Source organism: Sitophilus oryzae, unplaced genomic scaffold (assembly GCF_002938485.1).
Source record: "Sitophilus oryzae breed Bouriz unplaced genomic scaffold, Soryzae_2.0 scaffold_810_pilon_pilon, whole genome shotgun sequence".
Taxonomy (NCBI): Eukaryota; Metazoa; Arthropoda; class Insecta; order Coleoptera; family Curculionidae; genus Sitophilus; species Sitophilus oryzae.
In genome coordinates this window covers 6,929,543-6,954,236 of record NW_022147429.1, presented here as the reverse complement: position 1 = coordinate 6,954,236, position 24,694 = coordinate 6,929,543, and the positions used below count along the sequence as shown (strand labels likewise).

At 32.0% G+C, this 24,694-nt stretch overlaps 1 protein-coding gene across 4 annotated transcripts in view; it reads left to right on the top strand.

Moving 5' to 3' along the window:
* The window catches only part of LOC115888961 (probable beta-hexosaminidase fdl), a 172,353-nt gene that overhangs the window by 140,458 nt on the left and 7,201 nt on the right, over positions 1 to 24,694 (top strand). For all 4 annotated transcript variants that reach the window (XM_030908850.1, XM_030908853.1, XM_030908854.1 and 1 more), the window contains exons 6-9: positions 750 to 996; positions 4,948 to 5,071; positions 11,644 to 11,902; positions 19,313 to 19,544. In XM_030908850.1, coding sequence (XP_030764710.1) covers positions 750 to 996; positions 4,948 to 5,071; positions 11,644 to 11,902; positions 19,313 to 19,544 — 862 coding nt within the window. The remainder of the gene's footprint in view (positions 1 to 749; positions 997 to 4,947; positions 5,072 to 11,643; positions 11,903 to 19,312; positions 19,545 to 24,694) is intronic.

The window sequence follows — 24,694 nt, the reverse complement described above, 5'->3', positions numbered from 1 at the left end:
ATGAGTTGCGCCACTCTGTATATAGGTGTTTCATTTAAAAAAATATTCGCGATCCATTCACACTTTTTTGAGCCACCCAAATACATCCTAATACATACTTTATGTCTTCTATACAAAATTCATAAGTTTTTTATTATAGGAGCTGCAGATGCCCGACGCATTAGAATCAAGTTGATTACATTGTTGGTGATAAATTAAATACTAGTATTGTGAAAATTTTATTCCACACGACTCTAGTTCGACATATGCTCAACGAATTGTGATCCTAAACCGACCAATCAAATGTAAAGTTTCAGGCATCCGCATCCGCTTCTCGCAAAAAACAAAAATTTTGTTTCCTAGGAAGCATCGCGCTGAACATCTAGGTGCGTGGCGAGGTGCAAGGCTCCACTACGTTTTGACGCATAAATTTGTACATGTTTGATAATTTCATCGCCGGATGGCGAGGTGAATGGCGCGCATCGCATCGAGGTGAAATGCCCCGCACTATGTTTCTACGATAGTCGCGATGCATCCTACGCGCACTTACTCGCCATTTTAAAACAGTGCGCGTAGAATGCATCGCGGCTAGCATCCTGGCGAGCAGCGCGGCCAGCATCTTGGCGAGCATCGCATCGAGATGCGTCACTATGTTTGCGCCCTAAATTGTAAACGATGGTTGCACAAATTATGTTACAGAAACTTTGACTATTAATACTTTCAAAGCTTTATGTTTTATTATTTTCTAACATATATTTTTTCTATTTCAGGTGGGTATGGCTGCCAATAAACTAAACGTATTTCATTGGCACATCACAGACTCTCAGAGTTTTCCACTGGTACTCCCCAGTGTACCTCAGTTATCAAGTAGTGGTTCCTATAGTCCCCAGGAGACTTACAGTCCCGAGGAAGTCAAAGCCATAGTTGAATTTGCTAGAATAAGGGGAATTAGAACTATTTTAGAGATTGACGTGCCTGCGCATGCTGGCAATGGCTGGACATGGGGCCAACGAGAAGGTATAGTAAAATTTATTATTATTTGCTATTAGCGTACATTTTTTTTATTTTTAAAGATACTAATATTTTTATAACAAGATGATTATCATATGTTATTACGTTATGTTAAATATGCGTCGCCACTAGAGATGTGAGTGATTTTATAATGTCAGTGAGTTATAACCGTGAGATGATCATGACCTTCCACCTATTACATTGTCATGCTAATGCAGCTTGTCGTGGTATAACTTATTCAATAAAATATGTATTTGCTTCAGTGTACGACAGCAATACATAATAATGAAAATTTTATAATTCAGCAGCACATGACATGAAGGGGAAAAATAAGTTTTATTACATATTATTCTGAAGTAAAAATGACAGACAGGAAGATTGTCTTTTCCTTCTTAAGAAAAAGTATACCATAAAATACTGTAATATACAGGGTGCTCCGAACTGTATTCCGGAAACTTTGGCAGCATATTCTGCAGATTAAAATAAGTAAAAAAGTCCGAATAAATGTATGTCCTAAAATGCTTAGTTTCGGAGATACAGGGTGTAGAAGTTTTATTTTTATTTCGATTTTTTCCAAATAATTTGTGAAATAACCATCAATATTTGGATGAAAATTGGTGTCTGGAAGTTTTTTGACATGAGAAATTTGGGGATTTTCATGTCAATATGACTCCTACTTGTAGAGGGCGCCACCTACATATGTTTTAACTGGTTTGAAGAGTAATAACTTTTCGTCCATACCTGTATAAAACTATAGAGTAAAAAAATATACATTTACAATTTTTTTTACATAAAAAAGGTCTCTTGGTAAAAATCACTACAAGTAATGGTTCTCGAGATATTTGGAATTGAAATTATCAATACCTGTCATCATTGACATAAATTAAACATGTTGACTAAATAGTTTTTAGACTGAAACCATAAATTTGAATTGTTTTTGTGCCAAGAGTTCAACAGAAACTGTTTAATCATCATTTTTTCGCAGAAAAACTTATGATTAATTTAAAAAAATAAAAATTTATTTCAGTCAAATAACTATACTCAACGTGTGCTTATTTTTTGTCAATAATGACATGTATTGACTATTTCCATTCTAAATATCTTAAGAACGGATGCTCGTAGCGATTTTTACCAAGAGACATTTTTTACGTAAAAAGTCATGGAAATGTATATTTTTTTAGTCAGTAGTTTTATACAGGTACGGACGAAAAGTTATTACTCTTCAAAACAGTCAAATCGCATGTAGGTGGCGCCCCCTACAAATACGAGTCATTTCGACATCAAAATCATATTTCTCGTGTCACAAAACTTCCAGACACCAATTTTTATCCAAATATTGAAGTTACTTCAGAAATTATTTAGAAAAAATCGAAATAAAAATGAAACTTCTACACCCTGTATCTCCGAAACAAAGTATTTTAGGACATACATTTATACAAACTTTTTTACTTATTTTTATCTGCAGAATATGCTCCCGAAGTTTCCGAAATACAGTTCGGACCACCCTGTAAATGCCAGATTTGTAGTATATAGAGTTGTCAAGCAATGCAAAATGTATAATTTGTTACTTATTGGTTGAGATCGTAGATGGCCAGTATATCGCTTATATTTATTTACGAAAGAATATAAAATTTTCAAAATTATTTAGACGTATCGCAGTCGTGTAGCTGATGCATTTTTATATATTGTAGAACAGGAACGTTTTGCATAATTATAAAATTTTAAATAGCTTAAAACTTAATGATTTTTTTAACTCTAGGGTATATTCGGATATGATTTTGTTAAGTATGTACGTATCCTATCAACTTATCGTTTGATTTACGATACACTGCAACGTAGTGTAATTTTTTCCAGGACGTCAATAATTAACTGCGTATCCGTATCAACTTACGCGATCAAAAGTCCTACGATTATAGGATTCAAAACCAGCAGATCAATATTTTTTGGCATTTTTTTTTCTTGCTCTTATCGACAATTCTGTACAAATTTTCCGCAATTTATTTCCAGGCATCTTGTTTTTGCAGTTAATTGAAGTGGTCCCGATCGTTTGGATCCTAAATCAGTTTGTAATTGCTAGAAATTAATAAAACTTATTATATCGTTTCTATTTCACTCAGTTTCTTATGTATCGGCGCAAATTGACGGTTGACGCCATTATGCAACGGTCCCTGTATCTACTAGTAAGCAAATGAGCTGCAGGCTCACAGAAGAAAACCTAATTCTTTTTTTGATTTAAATCATTTTAATGACTTAAGTAATTTGATTTTAAGTCGTTTTTCGAAAGCTGACTTGACTTAAAATTTAAGTCTTAGCCCGTGGTTACATTGGATGCGTGTCCGTGAGTCTATTTGGTCGTACGCGCACGGACGTGCACGCAGCAAAAAACAAACAAATGGTATCTACGCAGGCGGTTACATTGCATTGGAGTCCGTGCACGTACGTCAATTTCCGGTGGTCGGATGAAAACAAACTGGTTTGTTTTTTTTAATACGCGCACGTCCGAGCGTTCGATTTTTTTTCTCTGATCCCAATACATTCCCGAAAAATTTGGGTATTTTTGAATACCAGGTTTAATTTTATTTGGGATATATTAATGTTGATGGAAACATTCTATTTACATTGCTGTCTTAATTCACTAAATGTTTTACATATTTATTTTTTTCTCCTCTTATTGCATATAAATCATTTACCCAACATTTTCTTCTTTTCATTAGTAGTTATTTTAACATTACGTCCTCACAAAGCATCAAAGTAGTGGCGCTTGATTTGACAAACTCGACACACGGGACACCATGAACTCATCTAATGTAACCACTATAATAAAATAGTCGTACGAGTAAATTCCGTCAGAGGTGGCACGTATAAAAAACGCACGGGCCTGCGTTCAATGTAACCGCGGGCTTATTCAAAATGATTTGTGATTTAAATCTTTGTTCGGAAATAGAAAAAGATTTAACTCTTTTTAGAAAAGACTTAAGTCATTAAAAAGATTTAAGTGTTTTTATAAAAAGCTTAAGTCAGATTATTATATATTTTTATGAAAAATTTCAGAAACAGCAGCATTTTTTTAAACTGATACGCGGCAGCCAAGAATCACCGTTATATAGCCCGAAAGACCGAATGAAAGAAATTTATCTGAAATATTATTGAAGAGTACCTTAAAATCCTCCAGCTCTTAGCTTATTCCATCGATATATTCCATAGTGATCAAAATACATCAGCACTTTTTAACAGACATGCATTCGACGACATCTATTTGTAATGGATACCTACATATAAAGTACCTCAAAATCGGTTAAATTTTATAAAAAAAAAACATATTTTTGTGCTTGTAGTTGTTCTGGAAATTAACCGTTTTATTTTATGTGGTTCTAGCCTCATCTGTATCTAGAAAAAATTAAAAATATGATACTTGGTAAGAAAATCGCTAATTGGTAATACAAGAAAATTTAAAAAAAGGTACTTAAAAAAGGTACAACCAGAATTCAATTATTTAATTGAATTCTAATTGTCTTGGCTTAAAAAATTATGTTTTTTCACTTAAAACGATTTAAGTCAAAAATATAGACTTAAGTCATAAAAATTACTTAAATAACGTTATATTGATTTAAGTCTTTACAAGAATGACTTGACTTAAAATAAAATGATTTGAGTCAAAGACTTAAAACTTAAATCATTTGAACTTTATGTTGAATTTGACTTAAGACTTAAATCATTTTGATTTTAGAAATGACGTAAGACTTAAGTCTTTTTCAAACTGACTTGCTGCAGCTCTGGTACGCAACGATGATACGATATGTTGATGCAACAAATGGATACCGACCTTTAAAACATCGTGAATGTTTAATAAAATTATTTTCGTACACACAAAAAGGATTTTCGTAGCCACACAAAATAACCGAATACGTTTCGGACTCGTAAATCCCGTATCTAAATTAGCTTTATAATTATTTTCAGGCTTAGGAGATTTGGCGGTATGTGTTAATGAAAGGCCTTGGAGCTTATACTGTGGCGAGCCGCCCTGCGGACAGCTGAACCCAGAAAATCCGAACGTGTACGATGTATTGGAGAAAATATACAGGTAAAAAAACAACGAAATGTTTTTAAAAAGAGATTATCCATTATTATTGACGGCTACATACTTATAGGTATACAGGTTATTAATTTGTTTATTACTCGCGGCAAGAGTTTTATGGTTGAAATATGGCAACCTCGGCCCGCTCGTTGATATACGACGCGACGACGGGACGAGTCGGCAGAAAACCCTATAAGTGCATGCGTTCTCAATAGGCAGTATTGCCATTCTGTTCCCTTATAAGTAACTGTCCAGTTAACAACCTGTGTAGCTAGCCAACACGCGCGAGTAGTTAAAGACCAGTCAATCCTTTAAAACAATGTTTGTAATTTAGAGAATTGTTTTAATAAATTTAGTAATCTTTGATCTTACATTTTCATGCTAAATACAGAATGTAGATATTTTTTGGTGGAGATATGTCCTTTTGATGACAGTGACGACTTGCAACAATTAATATTAGCATTAGCATTAGACGCGTACACATACTTTTTGTTTTTGCTTCTAATCAACACACCTTTGAAATAGGTTGAGTTTAATTATAGTCAATACAACTTCTGGACTTAAAACTGTTGTTATTCTAATTCAACAGGATAGATATATTTCTGGACTTAAAGTAAATGCAAACAAACAACAATAATATACAGGAAGTTGCATCAAAAAAATTGAGATATATGTACCATTTTAAATATAGTGATATTGGCGACACCATAAAAATTACCCTATATAAGATAATTATTATATTATAACTATTTGAAGCCTGGCGCAACTGTGCGACGACAGTTTTTAAAAGAGCCAATTAGCTATCTTTTAGTAAAAAAGCAACTTTCTGGAGCAAGTCGTTACTTCAGTAGAGACGACACAGACAAACATTCGCATTTTATATACATATGTAGATTTTTCCAGAAAAATCCTTTATGGGTATTTCGCCACTGCACTGCATTGTTATTTTGTTAGGCAAATTTGTATTACTATAAACATAACTTCTGACAAGCAGCGTCCGTTTAGGTTTAACGCCAGAAGTGTTTACAAAAAATAATTATTTTATTTTGTAGATTTTCTTGCAGTGCAGTGGCGAAATACCCATAAAGGATTTTATGGAAAGATGAATCCGCCACATAGGTATAGACATTTTTTACATATGTAGATTATTCTGTTATTCTGTTATTCTGTTGATGTTTAGGAAAATATAGCTGAGTATTAACAAAGTTAAAGTCACTCCAGTTTTTATCCAGTTTTCGGATATATACTTCCTTTTACAAAATATTCATTGGCCTTTTTTGATAACGTCGAGATGATTTGATATTGATTCTGCGTAAATAATACATTTTCTCAAATGTTTATTTATACTCTCAGAAATGCAAAGAAATGTATAAAATTTCCCGTTGACAATATTTCCTTTAAAATCTACCAAATAAACCGGCCCCATTTGTTACGTTTTGTCCGTCTCGGTTTTAGAATTTTCCTGAAAACATTTTCGCAAATCCCCTTGTTCGATGCACCGGGGCTTTTGAAAAATGAAATGTGTTCCTTGTCGTGTTTCATATGCTTTGTTTCCGTTTCTTCTATTTGGAAAAATTGACATGTTTTCATTAACAAGAGTTTTTAACTTTCTCTACTTCATAACAGAAATTTTAACTAAAAGCTATAAAAATATTTACATATTGTGGTATGCAACAGCACAATAGTATTTTGGTTATACACTGTTCAAGTTTTTAGTTAAAAACATAATTTGTTGATAATATGGCAACATAGGTAGTAAATTAAATTTACAAGAAAGAAAATCCAGAAAAGATCCAGTGGTTCTCAAAATTTTAGCAAAATATTTTTTTTTCGAAATTTTATAAAATTCAAAATAAAACAACAAATAAACGTCTTAAATATAAATATAAAGAAGCGAAAAATAAAAGAAATACAGTTAATTATCTAGGAATGAAAATTTATAATAATTTAAAATGGGACACACATATAAACAGTTTAAAAAAAAGAAAACGCCAGAACATTTGCCACACTACTAAAATTAAAAAAAACATAATACCATCAAAAATGAAGAAATCAATATATCATACATTATTTTAATCTAAGAATATAATTAATTTAAACGTAAAGCAATACAACAGAAAAAATTAGAAGCTACAAAGACAACAAAATAAAATATTGAAAATAATATTTAATCTAGCACCAACAGAAGAAGTATACAAAAGAAACACAAGATAATAATAAAATATCATAGTATACTAGTTCTACACGAAATCAAAAATTAACTATTATTTTGAAAACTAACAAACAAATACACACTAGAAGAAAATCTTATATCAGCCAAGAGAACACTTAAATTATAAAAACTTTAAGAAGAGAATAAAAAAGCATATGAAATTTAAGAAAATGATATAAACGTAAACGACATCTACCAACTTATAAAAAAAAGAACAATGCCTTCGATACCATCTGCTCAGAAAGAGTCTTAAAAAGTCGTAAAAGTCTTCAAAGTGTTGTAGATTATGAAGTATGTAATAACTGCGATGACGAAAAAGTATAGAAAAATAAAATTATTAAAAGGTATAATATTAAATTATCGAAATAGAACAAACAAAATAATTGTATTTAAATCTACGGTAATTTATAAATATTGAAGAGCCTAGATAAAGAACTTTATCATTTGATATTACCATAAAAATAAATAATCTAAAAATATTTTAAGATTTCTGGCGACAGACGTCTTTGCCCAACAATAACAAAATTTAATTCGTCCAGAGCTACTTAGAATATTAATTTTTAATTATTATTCCAAATGGGCTTTGATTTTCATAAAAATCTCTTACTGAGAAATTAATTTGCAAGTTTAATTTCTAATAACCGCTCGAACGGTTTAATAAAAGATTCTAGAAGCAATGACAGTTTTTTAAAAATATTAATTCTGAGCACTCTTTTAGATTTAGTAGAAAGTATATTATTTTATTTCTATTATTTAAACAGAATAAGTATAGGTGCTTTTTCGGAATTAAAGTAAAAAGAAGTAAAAAAGGCGTTGGCGATGACTATGAAATGAAGATCATTACATCATTGATGACTATGAAATGAAGATCATCAACATTGATAGGTATCAATTTATTTGTAAAATTATATGGGGAATGTCATCGATTGTCATTTCCAAACCAACTGGACCCCGTTTTTTTCGATCATATGGTATTTCTTTAAATAGGTACCCCAAAATTTTGGAAAAAAAATTAAAATTTATCATTCCTTTACATTAAATAATGTGAGTAAATTGTGTAACATGTAATAGAAATGAAATCCTACTATTTTTGACAAGTAGTAATATATGCACAATTCAAAATAAAATTAACCTTAAACGTCCTTCTTAACTAATTGTTTTACTACTCGTACTACTTGTTATACAGGTATCAATAACGGGTGTTTTCCCCGACTAAAGCTTGATTTTCATGCATCCGTTGTCCGACTATACGTTGATACGATATTAATTTCATTGGTTGTATTTAAAGGCTGCGATTGGTTAACCGTTTCTAACCAATCGAAGTCTTTAAATTCAACCAATAAAATTAATATCGTATCATCGTATCGTCGAACAACGGATGCATGAAAATCAAGCTTAACCCCTACGACTTTTTCATTTTTTTCAGATAAAAAAAAAGATTTGCTTTGTTAGTAATATGACATAAATCAGGATTGATTCAGGTAGTTCGGTCACTTCCTGTTTCACCGGAAATTACTACAACTTTTGATTTTTAAATGATACCCAGTTCATACCAAATTAACTTTTAGTCGCGCGATTAAGCTTGACCGACCAGCGTTGCCCACTTTATATATTTTCTTTTAATCAAAATATTTTAGGAATCAAAAATAGATTAATGATAAATATACAGATACAGTGCCTTTATTTTAACTGTGAACATGGGGATTAATATAGTGCAATGCTATTCGGCAATGTTCATTTTTAAAGTGGAACAATCGATGCATGGATTTGAATGATTAAAATTTTATTTTAAGTGTATGTATGCAACAAACAATACGCAAATTAGAAACAAAAGTTCCAAAAAAAATAAAATTATTAATAAATATTTTGTTTCTTTTAAAATGATTTATTTATTATATTATTAAATAGTTCTTGCTTAAAAAATTGCAAAAAATCCAAATTTTGAATAAAAAAATATCTTCAATTTTACTTCATGTCTATTATTTTTTTGTGAAGAAAAATGCATTGCCTGTCAGTAATTAATCAAACGATGATGAAAGATTGGTTATGGCATGGTTATGGCACTGCTTTACAAATTACAATGGTTAACGCCTATGTTCATAGTTAAAATAAAAACACTGTCTACGTTATTATTTACATCAACAAAACTTACCTCCTTAACAGCACTTAAGGAACATAAAGGGCCATTACTGCCGCTTTCCCGTTCAAAACATTCTAATAAAGTTGTGATAAGTTTATGCGGCCATTTTTGGTACAGTTAAGGCTATATCTAATACACTTCGCACTAAAAGATGTTCTAAAAAGGACAATGTTCGACTGCAGGGTCTGCTAGTAAACATTTTTAAGCTTAAAGTATCACAACACTATTTATTTAAACCAAAAACTTAAAATAAAAAGCTAATTTGTCAAAACGAATGACAATGTCAGGAAATAAATAAATAAATGCGGCAACTTGACATTTTTTACAGCAAAGCTGCCAACTAAATCCCCAGCGAAAAATTTAAATTCCAGTTAGTCAGAACGGCGCCGAATATGTCCATGGTTGGCAACACTTAATTTAAAAATCGCACCCTCGATAACGTAACTAAAAGTTTATTTGATATGAACCATATGTATTTGTTCACTTGGAAAATGACATTCTTAATAGAATGACATATCATATGTCAACTTTTGACATTTTTGCTTTAAAATAGTATTTTAAATTTCTATCTAATGCATGGTACAAAGAATACAAGGTATGATCGATAGCGGCTCCAATTTCGTTCAGTTCGCGCATACCACCTGTGACGTCACTAGGAAAACAATGAATAAATAAAAAATAAAGAAAGTTGACAGGAGATCTGTATTTTTTGGGGTTATGGTTAAGAATTGTTTATTTTTAAGACTTTTTAGTTCGTTTAATTTAATAATTACTAAAACCAGCAGTTCCAAAAATATATTTAAAAATAATAATTATCTATTAACATGGATTTGGACGATAATAGGTAAGAATACTAAATTTATTTCTGTATTCGGTATAAAATTGTTTATTAGATTTTTAGTTTGCGATGTTTATGGTAAATAATTTTCATGTTCATTGCCTCTGAATTCACATGAGGACAGAGATGAAGATATCTATGGAAAAGTAACCACAAGAGGAATTGTTACATCATTTAAAAAATGTTGGAAAGTTTATTGTTTCCCATCGAACAGTAGAAAATGCCAATGCAGATGAATGTATTGTAATTGTGATAGAAGTAATTCCAAGGGTGAAGTTTATTATAATTAGTGGAAGTAATTCCAAGGGTGAGGTTTATTATAATTAGTGACCTGTGCTTCTTTTTATATGTAGATGTTTCAGGTTTTGAGAATAAATCGGTTGAACGAAACCCAAAATTTAGAGGAAGATGCCCATCAAGGATTATATAGCTCAAATTTACTTTAATGGTAGGCAATTATTCAATGCAAATTAACTTTTTAAGTGACTGAAATATTAAATAGTTTACAATATGGTATATCAGTAAAAATATATTTTACTTTTAGGTACAATTAGGGCCCGATACATTTCAAAAAGTAGAATATTATTTTATATTAAATGAGGTATTGTACCAACAATCAATTTATATTAATACCGGAGATTAAAAAATCACAGAATAAATAGTTCTTTTTTTTATACTACAAAAATAAACTATAGAATACAACAGTATTTAAAAAAATAAATAAAAAGTTATTTCCCGGCCGAGATTCGAACTCCGGTCTCTCGCTTCCTAGCCCGACTCCTTATGCACTGCTCCACAGTAACTTGCTTAGCGATAATTCAATGACGGTATATAAACAAAAAAACAGGTTTATAACAATATCTTGACGATTTGAACTGGAGCGCGAGGCGTGCTGACCAATAGCGCCTGTTATCACCTGTGACGTAGCAACCAACCTGCGCAATATCATACCTTGTATTCTTTGTACCATGTATCTAATGTATCTAATCAATTTGACTCGAATACCAAGCATGTCGTACCAAATTTTGCGTAAAAAAAGATGTTTTCCAAATATGCTCACGCCTTGATTAAAAATTAGTCATTTTAACACAACCATAAACACACTTTAAATTGAAATTTAAAATACTATAATGTTTTAATTGAAAATGTTAAAAGTTGACATATTCTATTTCAGTATATCATTTTCTATCTACATAATAAACTAAAAAAAAAACACAGTAGTCTCGTTTAAAAAACAAAAATTTTAGTCATCTCCGTTGAGTCAAGAAGTGACCGAAATTAATAATTGAATTCAACAATCAACTGAAAAAATAAAAAGTTATAGAGGCGAGTCCCTTTTAAAAAACACCCGGTAAAAAAATTTCTTTTAAAATGTATTTTTCTTCCAGGGATTTGCTGGAACTGACTGGAGAAACCGAAATTTTCCATTTGGGTGGTGACGAAGTAAACCTCGAATGCTGGGCTCAGCATATGCAAAAATCCAACACCCCCAACAACTACACTGACTTGCACGATCTTTGGGGTGAATTCACCCTAAAAGCTCTTGCGAGATTACAGCAGGCCAACGGGGGAGAAAAAATACCCAAAGTGATTGTATGGTCTAGCAAATTAAGTAAAAGACCGTATATTACGAAGTATTTAGACAGGGTAAGTATATGGAAACTCCTTCTTTAATGTACAGGATGTCCTATTTTCGTATGTTTTTTGGAATTTCTCGTTCACCATTGGAGATACAAAGATATGGTTTTCACATCACTATGCTACTTTTTATGACACTTATGTAATAACAAATGGGGGAACTTTAAGGGAGAAATAAGTTTTTTATTTCATGTTCATTTTCCCCACAGAATCTGCATTCGTCGTTTTTTCTCAGCTTCAGTCTACTGAGGTGTTCGTTGAGGAGACACTGTCCTGTTCGAAACCTCCTTGTTACCTCCGATCCTTGTTAGAAACCCCGTGACAATCCGAAGATTGTTTTTACTTAAATTAAGGAAAACCTTTGATTTTTCTGAGTTCTGAGGAACTGTTTCGAGTGTCTTAGACCGTTGGAGGACACCCATTCCAGGTTACGGATGTTCAATTGGTTCCCGCTTGGAAAACAGAACGGTTCTGGTCCAGTTAGTAAAGTGTTCGGTCCTTTTCTAGCTAGATCTTTTGCTTTTTCAATGCCTTTTATCACTTGGTGAGCAGGCACCCAGAGTAGGAGGACTTTATTTTCTTGGCCTAATTTGTTGAGCTTCTCTATGCATTCTTTGACCAACTTCGAATTGATGGTTACTGAGTTGATTGCGTTTAGTGCTGCTTGACTATCAGATAAGATAGCTATTTCCTGTTTTCGATAGTTCCTTATTCAAAGGAGAGTTCCTATCTAAGATAAATTGTACGCATCTTTCGATAGCGTAAATTTCTGCCTGAAGGATGCTCGGGTAGGTGCCCATTGGTTCAGAGTATTTAGTTTTTGGCACAAATACTCCTATCCATGCCCTTGGTTTGGTTTTGGAAACATCAAGTACGGGCTATGTAAATGACGTTTAGATCTTCACCTCGCCAAAATTAGCATCCATTGTCCTTTTTCAACCGTCTTAGACATCGTTTTTTTTTCGAACATATGGTACACGTCTGTGGGTAAATTTATTTAATATTAACCATAATTTTTTTTGAAATGCAGAAAATTATTACAATTGAATCTTCCTGGAAGTTAACAAACATTAAAAACATATTTGGGCACAACTTGTTCACATATGACACACATATATTTATAGTTGATACACGATATAACTACAATGACAATTTCAAATTGTTAAAATATTTAATAAATGCGAAAAAGGTATAGGTTTATTTTGAGATTATTTTTGTTTATGTGATAAAAAATAAATAATGTCTGATAGTTTATACATATAAAACATATTTTACTTTTACTGCCTTCTATAATGCTTAAATATTTAAAGCCATGTTGATTAATCTAAGAAGGGACATTTGTATAATTCACTGCTTTTTAAGAACTTATTTAGCAACAGGAATATCGCCTGCGAAATGAAAGCCTGCTTAGTTCTCTCAGGTGGTAGATCTTAATTAGAAAAAGTCCAAGATGCGGCGTTCCCTTACTTTAAAATACGACCTCTGCTTTTCTTAGCCACTTGCAGTTCACAATAATCGGGTCAACAAAGAAAAACTGTCTTGTTTTGTGGTTGAAAATTTATAGAGTTTTATTTTTATTTTGTCATAGCTTTCGTTTTTTATTAAGGCGTTCTTTTTCTGGTTTTATTTAGTTTTAAGAAGTTTCCAGCTTTTAAGTAAGAAATTTTACATTATACAGTGTGAGTCTTAAATAAGTCAATTATTTTTAGTGATAGTATATTTTAACCCCAGAAATACGATTATGAGTTTATATTCGCGAATTTTTTTTTTGAAAATTTCGAATTTTAAAAAAAAAATGTTTTTTTTTAGTTAAAAAACATAATTTCTTGATAATATGGCAACATAGGCAGTAGATTAAATTTACAAGAAAAAAAATTTAAGCAAAACTTTTTTTTTGGAAATTTTGAAAAAAAATTTTAAACAATTTAATTTTAAAATGTTTTTTCCATTGGAAAAATAACAATTTAATGTCTTAAATTTTAAGATGTAGCGGAAAAGAGAGATCCGTTAAAATTAATATAATATGGAAATAATTTTGAACAATTTCTTTTCCCTTGTTGACTTTTGATATGGAGAGGTTGTTTCTTCTTATACAATCTTTTTATCCTCTGGTTATTATTTTTTAAGTGAAAAAAACACTATTTAAATTAATGAAATTAAATAAGGTAAGTCTTTATTGAGTAAATGTAAGTTCACAAACCGATCATTTTTTTATGATTATTTAAAAATACTTCTTGGCTTTCTGACGTGTTTTTTACAATATTTTACACAATGTCACAGATAAAGATGGAACTTTTTTTTATTTATTGGCTTAAGTGAAATTTGACTTCTGCGATAGTTGCTGATTTAATTTAGATTAAAAATGGCATTAGAAAATTTACCATGTTGCTCTTGGGTGTCTGACATTTAAAGTAATAAATGGGTTTTCTGACCGAATTTCGAAAAACTTTATTTGAAAAGGTTGTTTCTATCTAGTTAAAGGAAATTGTTTCGTTGTTTTAGTCAATAGGAGCCAATTCTTCTCATATGAGCAAAAATAACTAATGGGAACCCGTTTGTAGGTCAAATATTTATCTAGTACTCATATATTTAACTAAATCTTTTGAATAATTTAATAATTTTTAACAAAAATTTGGCTTGCGTGATGCAAACTATGAATAATTCTTTCATATATTTAAGACACATCATTCCTATACATTTATTCTCTCTAATTACTCAACCTAAGTTTAGAGTTTCTTTAAAAATAAGGCTCGCTACAACTAAATTAAAATCTGATCAACTTAATAAAATTATTTTATGTTAATTTGATCATAGGTTATACTGAGGGTGGCAAAGAAGTTTCCGTATGTAAGAAGAGTACAAAGCGTTTATAATGTACTGAACAAAGAGAGAACGCTAAAAACGTTGCCAAACGTATGAAATAAACAGAGAATATGTGCACATTTCTAAAAGACGTGGAAGAGGATACAGCAGATTCATTGCGGTTAACCGGTCGACCCAATCAGTACTTAAAATTCTAGAGAAGGGCGTAGATCATGCGTTCAGCTTTACGATTTAATTACGTCTCGTGATAATTTATTTGTGTATTTATTAACGAGTCATTGAAATTTTCCCTATAGCTAGTAAATTTTTAAGTGCAAGTTAGAGACACTTGCAAAAATAAGTGAATTGAGTTGGTCTTCGACAGTGGTCGCGCTATTAGAACTCTGAAATTCAAAAATCGATATCTCGAAATCCATCAGAAATAACAGATTGTAGTTTTTTTCAAAATTTTTTTTAATATTTCTGCTATATTTTCTTCGCAGACAGTCACATACTGTTAATAATACTGTTAATAAATCTTTACAAAGAAAAAAAATACACGATAGCTGAAAATTGCTACGCACTAAAAGTAAATGGACGGTTTTTTTTTAATTTTTGAATGAAAAAAAAACAAGCCTATCGAATTTATCTCATTCAAACTTCTTGTAAAAGATCCGACCTTCAAAATAGAAAAGTGTCAATATCTAAAAAGGTGAGTTTTTAAATCATAGCAATTACTGACGTTTTCTCGATATAAAAAATATGGATACTCTAACGTTATCCTTACAATTCCATTTCAGATGCTCAGAAACATATCTAATAATTTTATTCAGTTATCTCTTCGAAAAAAAAGACTTTTAAAAATGAGCGGTTTGCGATCGTGAAATTACTTTACTTGATAAAGAAAGGCGTACCGGAGAAATGTGGCAACGCCGCAACAGCACACCGTCTCATTTCTCTCACTCCGACTTAATCAGATCCGTATGCGATTTACTTCCACACATGTAAATACCGACCCAAAAGTAAGAGTTGCCAGCACGGTATAAGGGCAATGTCTAAACAAATAAAATCTATAAGGCTATGTAAAATATATTTTGACATTTAGTATGGTGAAGATAAGGTCACAGCATGTATAAATATGAATTTCATGTTGGTATCTCTATAAATGGGGAAATTACATTTACATATATCTCTTTAAAAATTATTAATTAATTCAAATAGTTTAACTGAATATATAATTATTAAATAAATATTTCTATAACAAACAAACGGATTACCATAATTTTTTTGCTTCTACCACGAGAAATTTTATTTTTCATCTAGATGGCTAAAAATTAATTTACTTATGCAAAACTAAAAAAGCTTTTTCAAATAATTTTTTTCAAAATTTGGCTCATTGTGTTTGTTTATTATAGGAATATTAAAAAAAATAAAAACCTATTTTTGTGTCGGTTAATAAAAATTTTATGATAATTTATATCATTTGATGATGATGTTGAAATTGAGATATTTTTGGAAAAAAACATTTTGGTACATAATTTGTTATTCTATGAGACACAAGTCTCTATTTATCTTATAAATAATTATAATGACTGATAATTATGTTAGTAGGAAAGAGCAAAATAAATTAGAAATCAGAGTTATCATGGGAAACTATTTATCGATCATTTAATCTGTGACGCTCGTACCTATTACGTCATTGCCCTGTTTTTCCATAATTAGACCTATTTTCAGACCTAAGTTAAATTTGCGATTTTCAAGCTTCTTAATATAGGTATATATAATAAATCTTAAAGGGATTTGCAAAGCGTTGACACTAATAATAGCACGATATATATTTTAATTTCTGTTTACATTACTGATAAATAATTAAAATGTTTTTTTCTCAATTGTGTTCAAATACTTCCAGGTAGACAAAAAATTTTAAATGAAATTATACAAGTTGAGTCTTAAATAAGATCTCGATTTTAGAAATATATTTTCTATGTGCCGTTTTTCACATAGGCCCAAAATAGCCGAATTACTTTACTTATTTTTTTAATTTTGAGAAACCACTCGATTTTTTCTGCTTTTTTGTTCCTTTAAATTTAATCTACTTCCTGTGTTGCCATATTATCCAGATATATTTTTTAACTGAAAATTTAAAAACATTGATTTTTTTTTCAAAAATACCAAATTTTTAACATTTTTTTACGAAAAAAAGCCGTAGTCGTATTTCTTGTGTCGAAATATAGAGGATTTCTCACCGTAGCCGTTCGTTAGAAGTTTTTGAGGTTAGGAAAAACTTAGAAGTTTGAAATTTTGAGACTTAGGGTTATTTATAATTTCCTTTCATTTAAAAATATTTTCAGGGTCATACCACTTCCGGTTACACCGGAAGTCGCCATTAACTTCCTTATTTCAAATAGAACACCCTGTATATTATTTAATTTTTGGATTTCTCAGAAAATTTTATGATGAGTTTCATTAGATTTCTCTATACCTATTTTCAACTGTTTCTCAGATATCTTGATTTATTTGAAAATTTTTACATTTTTACCCCTATTTTTAACAGTGGGTCTTTTACTCATTTTGAATTGGTGATAAACGCTTCTGCGGTAAACGGGAGCAGAGGACTAATACTTTCGAAGTCCATATTAACAACTAATTTATCTCATACAGGGTGTCCAAAATTCGATAACTGATTAGATTATTTTCAAACTCAAAAAAGTCCATTTTTTCAAAATGAGACACCCTATATATTTTTCGATAGTTGGATGCAGAATTCAATTCTGCATCGATTTGCTATAACTTTCCCTATACCCATTTTCATTGGTTTTCTTTTTAATCCGTCTATTTTACTTTAATTCAATTTTTGGCAGAATCGACAATATCGTTTGTGTTTTTTAAAATAAAAAATGTTAAATTTAATGTTAAAGTAATGAAATTGAATGTAATTAGAACATACGAACAAAACAGGAACGAAACGAAAGTGAAAACGTATAAAATATAACATAACATAACAAAACAAACGTATAACGGTGAGGCATTAATTATTAACACTAGACGTTAGTGTATCGCTACCATAATAAAAAAAAGTAAACACAATAATTACAAAAATTATTCTTCGAATTGACCGCTATGAATGAAAATTTTTGTAATTATTGAGTTACCTTTTTTTTATTATTGTAGGGATACACTAACATCTAGTATTAATAATTAATGCCTCACCGTTACTGTTGAAATTACGTTTGTTTTGTTATGTTATGTTATATTTTATACGTTTTCACTTTTGTTTTGTTCCTGTTTTGTTCGTATGTTCTAATTATATACAATTTCTTTACTTTAACATAATTATTTTCTTTTAAAAAACACAAACGATATTGTCGATTCTGGCAAAAATTGAATTAAAGTAAAAAATACGGATTAACAAGAAAACCGCTGAAAATGGGTATAGGGAAAGTTATAGCAAATGGATGCAGAATTGAATTCTGCATCCAACTATCGAAAAATATACAGAGTGCCTCATTTGAAAAAATGAACTATTTTGAGTTTGAAAATAATCTAATCAGTTATCAAATTTTGGACACCCTGTATGCAATAAATTAATTGTCAATATGGATTTCGAAAGTATTAGCCCTCTGCTTCGGTTTACTGCAGAAGCGTTTATCGCCGATTCAAAATGAGTAAAAGACCGACTGTTAAAAATAGGGGTAAATCTGTAAACATTTTCAAATAAATCAAGATATCTGATAAACAGTCGAAAATAGGTATAGGGAAACCTAATGAAACTCATCATAAAATTTTCTTAGAAATCCAAAAATAAAATAATATACAGGGTGTTCCATTTAAAATAAAGAAGTTAATGGCGACTTCCGGTGTAACCGGAAGTGGCGTGACCTTGAAAATATTTTTAAATGAAAGGAAAGGTTAAATAACCCTAAGTCTCAAAATTTCAAACTTCTAAGTTTTTCCTAACCTCAAAAACTTCTAACGCACGGCTACGGTGAGAAACCCTGTATACCACTCTAAAAATATTTGCACTTAATTAAGATTCACCCTGTATAGTTGTGAATTCGAATTAAAATAAAACTATATTGTCTAAGTAGCTGGCCGTGGATGACTGATGACCTGACTGAGCCTACAATACTAGCAAGTATTATAATTTATTTATTTAAATAGAGCCACTGTCGAGCCGCCATACGCCACCCCATGACTGGCAATGGCAATTTTCTTAAATATAATTGTCTGGTATAAAATGTACGCATGTGTCCTTGTGAAAAACTGATAACATACATCACAAGTATACCGGGTGCGTGTCAAAAGTGGCTTACCCCCTATAACTTTTTTATTTTTTCCGATGAAAAATCGAGATTTGGTATGTTTGTATATGACAAACACTAAAAATATTAGACGATCAAGTCTATTTTTCCTAGGCTCCTTAATTAAAAATTAGTGTTTTTAACACATCCGTTGCACTCATGGATTGAAATTTAAAATACAATTTTGTTTTAAGCGAAAATGTTAAAAGTTGACATACATGTCTCACCTACTAATCTAATAGACTAGTCTTTTTAGTTATAGCCTCATGCTCCCTATAATAATTTCTATTTATTATAATTTCTATTTAAATTGCAGAACACGACAATAGTACAAAGTTGGGGCTCAAGTCAATGGCCGGACACTCCCGATCTCTTAGCCGATGACTACAAGATTTTGATCTCGCACGTGGACGCTTGGTATTTGGACTGCGGTTTCGGTAGATGGAGAGAAACGGGAGAGGCAGCATGTGACCCCTACCGACCATGGCAAACCGTTTACAACCACCGACCCTGGCAGCAAATGCGACTCGACAAAAAACATATTATAGGTAAAGTAGTTTTCGTATCCATAGATTAAATATACTAACAGATACAACATGACACCACAATAGCACTGGAGGTTTTGTCCGCGTAATATACAAATCCATTTTTAGGAGGCAAAATCTCGGTTTATTGCATTGAATCGGGAACGGTCTATAGTCCTCCTCTCTCCAGAACTCTAGAAGAAGCAAAATAAAACACCAGTTCCCACAATACACCAAAATGCTTTACTTTTGAGACTTCAGCGTTTATGTAGGCACTCGGGTGGTATTGAGCAAGCGCGATAAAATTATAGATTTATTTTATAATTTTTATTTTTCTTTTATTTATAATATTTATTATAATACTATCGGATAGGATGGCAATTTCCTGTTTCCGATAGTTTTAAATTTAGGCTATCGAAAGATGCGTACAATTTATCTTAGATAGGAACTATCGAAAACAGGAAATTACCATCCTATCCGATAGTCAAGTAGCACTAAACACGATCAACTCAGTAACCATCAATTCGAAGTTGGTCAAAGAATGCCCAGAGAAGCTCAACGAATTAGGCAAATAAAATAAAGTCCTCCTACTTTGGGTGCTTGCTCACCAAGGGATAGAAGGCAATGAAAAAGCAAATGATCTAACTAGGAAAGAAGCGAACACTCCACCAATTGGACCAAAACCGTTCTGTTTTCCGAACGGGAACAAACTGAAAGCAAAACTGAAGAATCTGGAAGACTCCATCCGTAACTTGGAATGGGTGTCCTCCAACCGGTCTAAGACACTCGAAAAACTTCCTCAGGACTTTCGACCGAGAAAAATCAAAAAATTAATTTAAGTAAAAACCATCTTCGAATTGTCACGGGGTTTCTAACAGGACACTATCTTCTCAACGAACACGGCAAAAAAAATACGTCAAAAAAAGAAAAACGGGGAAACACCAAAACACCTTATCACTGAGTGCGCCAAGACGACGACCATTCGTGCCATGAACTTTGGTACGGATGATGTCGAGGATGGAGAGCTGGCCTGTCTCAGATACTGGCCCTTTTTAAAACCCTGAGACTGTATGATGAGTTATAACTCAAGAAAGGGGAACACACAATAGATCTGTAAGGTCGCAGTGATTAACTCCCCTCCTAAACATTCTATATCCATATAAATACACTAACAGATACAACATGACACCATAATAGCACTGGAGGTTTTGTCCGAGTAATATACAAATCCGTTTTTTGGAGGCAAAATATCGGTTTATTATATTGAATCGGGAACGGTCTATAGTCCTCCTCTCTCCAGAACTCTGGAAGAAGCAAAATAAAATACCAATTCACCACAATACACCAAAACGCTTTAGTTTTAACACTTGATCGTTTATGTAGACGCTCGGATGGTATTGAGCAAGCGCGATAAATTCTAACAAGCTTAATAAAACTAATCAAGCATAATAAATAATAATCATTGACCGAGACTAAGGCAATGAAATAGAATAGATTAACCTGAAATGGAAATCCTTCAACAGTCTACGACACTCGAAAAAATTTACCAAAACTTACTACCGAAAAAAACAAGAGTTTCCTTGAAGTAAGAACATTCTTATGATTGTCATGGGGTTTTTAACAGGACATTATCTCCTAAATGCCTTCAATAGAATGAAGATAAGAAACAACGGCGAATGCAGGTTATGTTGGGAAAATGGGTAAACACCAGAACACTTTATCACTGAGTGCTCCGAGAACTAACGAATTTAAAACCATCTCAGATACTGTTTTTTGTCAATGCCCTGAAACTGATAAGAAAGGGGGAGATAATAGATCTCTATGGTTGCGGTGATGAACTTCCCCCCCCCCCATACATTATACAATCTACAATAGATACCAACTAAAGTTTATTCAAGGAGAGGATAAGTGACAATGACAGTTATATGTTATATTTGGATGACGTCTGTCGAAATCTTCTTTTACTAATTGGACAGAAATTACTCACAAAAAGTACCGTGCGCAAGCTTTTAATCGTAATCACCTTTTATATATTATAGCTACTGAGTAAAGTAAGAACTTAGAGCCGCCTCGTATAAGTATAGTTCAGACTTTATCACTTAAGCTATGACGCATAATTAATTGTCTTTAGAACAAGATTTCCGGAATTTCAGCCAATGTTGACGTCACTGAAATCTAATATTTAATTAACTCCTAACTTTAAATTAACAGCGTAGGCCGATTGATAAAGTTTTTGTCGATATCTTCGAAAACTACGTCACAGAAAGGGTCTTTGGTTTCTATTAATATTTAATGCTATTTTGGTGGAACTTCGTTTGGAATGGAATAAATAAAAAATAGTAGTCAAAAGTTATTATTAAAAAAAATATATATTTTTTAATAAATTTATTTAGTTTCAGACAGTAAAATGTTAATATCAATAACATCCGTTTACCAAATTGAAACATCCTGTACATAAAAATTATATTTATATTTCTACAATTTTAATAATTTCCCGTGGTTATCGTCACTGGTCTTTCATATGCAAATTTAATTAATGCTACTTTATATTTGATCTGGATTAATGCAATGCGAATAATCTGAAATAGTCTAAAATACAATGAGAGGGTAGATTTGCACTCAGTCCAGCTAATATATTCCATCTATCAAGGCTTCTCTATAGTTATCTGTAGTAATTTCCGTAGTTACAATCAAACGTACTACGTTTTAACAGTTACAATCAAACTGTCTTGTATTTTAGAGTAATTCCAGACAGCTATGTAAAATTTAACATTTTATAAACAAATATCAAAAGATATTCTCACAGTATTATAACTGATTAAGGATGTATATTGTCTTTAGAAATATATGTATATTTTAGTTTAACTTACTTACTTACTTACTGCCATTACTGGCTGACGAGTATTTGACACGCATCAGAAGACAGTTACGCATGGCGTTTCCTTTTTTGAGTATTTCTGTGAGTGAAAAGCCCGATACGCGATGTTATGTAAAACTCTTCCGCACTTGGGACATTCAAAAATGTCATTGCTTTATTGCCTCTTTACATTTTGGTTGTCGTTGTTAACTGCGTTTAAAATCCTTCTCCATTGCTTACTATTGTGCGCTGCTTCTCCCCTTTAAGTTTTTATGGAAATATATTTACCGTCTACAGGCTCTCCGTAAAGGAAAGATTTCGGTAGGCGGTTTTCTTGCATCTTGCATACGTAACCAGTCCATCTTAAGCGGGATTTAGTAATCATGACTTCAGCGCTCTCGCAGCTACGCTTTTCAAAGACCCATACGTTTGAGACATGGTGGACCATTTGATTCTTAACAGTTGTCTAAGACATCCTTAGTTTAACTATAAAGTGGTCATCGTACTTTACGTAATTGTGAAAAAAAAGTTGAAAATTATCACACCTAACTATTCTACATTTTAAGAAATTGAGAGTATCTATACTACTGTATGATCGAAAAAAAAACGACATCAAAGACGGCTGAGAAATGACAATCAATGATAATGTTGTAGAGGTCAATCTCTAGACGTCATTTACTAAAAACTCTAACATAAAACTTGTCAGAAATTAACACCAATTATAGGTAGATTAAAAAAGAATAGAGCGTTTCCAGAGACACATATCTATCTTCAAAATATTTTTTCTCGTATTTTAAACTATACTATTAAAAATAATTTTTACTCGATATAAAAATAAATTACAACCCTCTTAAAGCCAACTCACAGTAAGGGCGTTTTTGATTGTCGTTGTTAAGTGAGCTTATAATTCTTCTCCATTGCTTTCTATTTCGCGCCGCTTTCATGGTGAAAGTTTTCATGGAAAATACCCTTGTACCTTTTGACTTCCACCCGGTTTCCCCTTACCGTCTACAAGATCACCGTAAAGAGATTTCGGTGGGCGGTTTTCTTGCATCCTGCATGCGTGCCCAGCCCATCTTAAGCAGGATTTAGTAATGACGTCTATGGTCATTACTTGGTCCGTACCAATTCCGTACCTAGTCAAAATTGGATATATTATCGATTGTCATTCCCCAGCGCTTTTTTTCGGTCGAACGGTATGTCATCTTATTAACCTACAAATATTATAAATAAACAAACCTTACTATAAAAATGGCAGGACAAATACTACTTGTACAAAAAAAGGATTATTAACAGTGATGGTATAGAATTTTTTAGAAGATTTTTTCGAAACACATTTTTTCGTGTGTGCGAAGAGTATGTTCAAAAATAAAAATTCAAAACCCAAACATCCACATTATAAGAAGCAAAACAACATGGCCAGATTGAACATACGGAGTATAACGAACAACAATACCGCCAAAGCCCTCCGGGAAGGCATCAAAAAAGCACTTCCACCGATAACCTCAAACTCGGAAGCTGAACAAGGTTGAACACAATTAATTGAGGGATGCGATTTATAATACCAGCAAAGCAGTGCGGGGAAAATCCAAGAAAAAGATACAACCAGACTGGTTTAATGAAAATCAACCGCATATACAGGCTTTGTCGGGACAAAAGCATAGAGTACATCAAGCAAGCAGTCACTGCAAACCCACGCAATCTAACGCTGGTGGACAACTTTAAATCCAACAACACACTTCGAAGAAACCTGCGCCCACTAAAGGATAACTCGTGGTCACAACCAACTAATCAGATTCAAGAGTACGCCGCAGATCACGACTATCGTAAATTCTTTGAGGCTGTGAAAGAAGTATACGGCACAACCAAGGAGGTAAGCTGCACAATCAAGGCACAAAATGGTGAACTTCTAAAAGAGGAAGAACAAATTAGAAACCGCTGGAAAGAGCATTACAGCCATATACTTAACCAAGAATACAACCCCAATATGAAAGCACTAAACAATTACCTCTGCTTTGATTTCGGAAAAGGCAAATAACGACTCTGAAATTCAGCACAGAATTAGTAACACCTCAAGAGCATTCTGGATATTAAAAGACAGAGTTTTCTACAATCATGACTTGAGCAAAAAAACGAAACTTGCAGTGTACTGAGCAATAATAATCCCCACCATGTTACATGGAAGTGAAACTTGGGTGCCGTACCGCCGGCACACGAACGCATTAAACAAGTCGCAACAGAGCAGCAATCTTAGCAGTTGCAGCAATCTTAAACAGCTTAAGAATTAAATCTTTCAAAAAGCTATACTCTGTTTTTT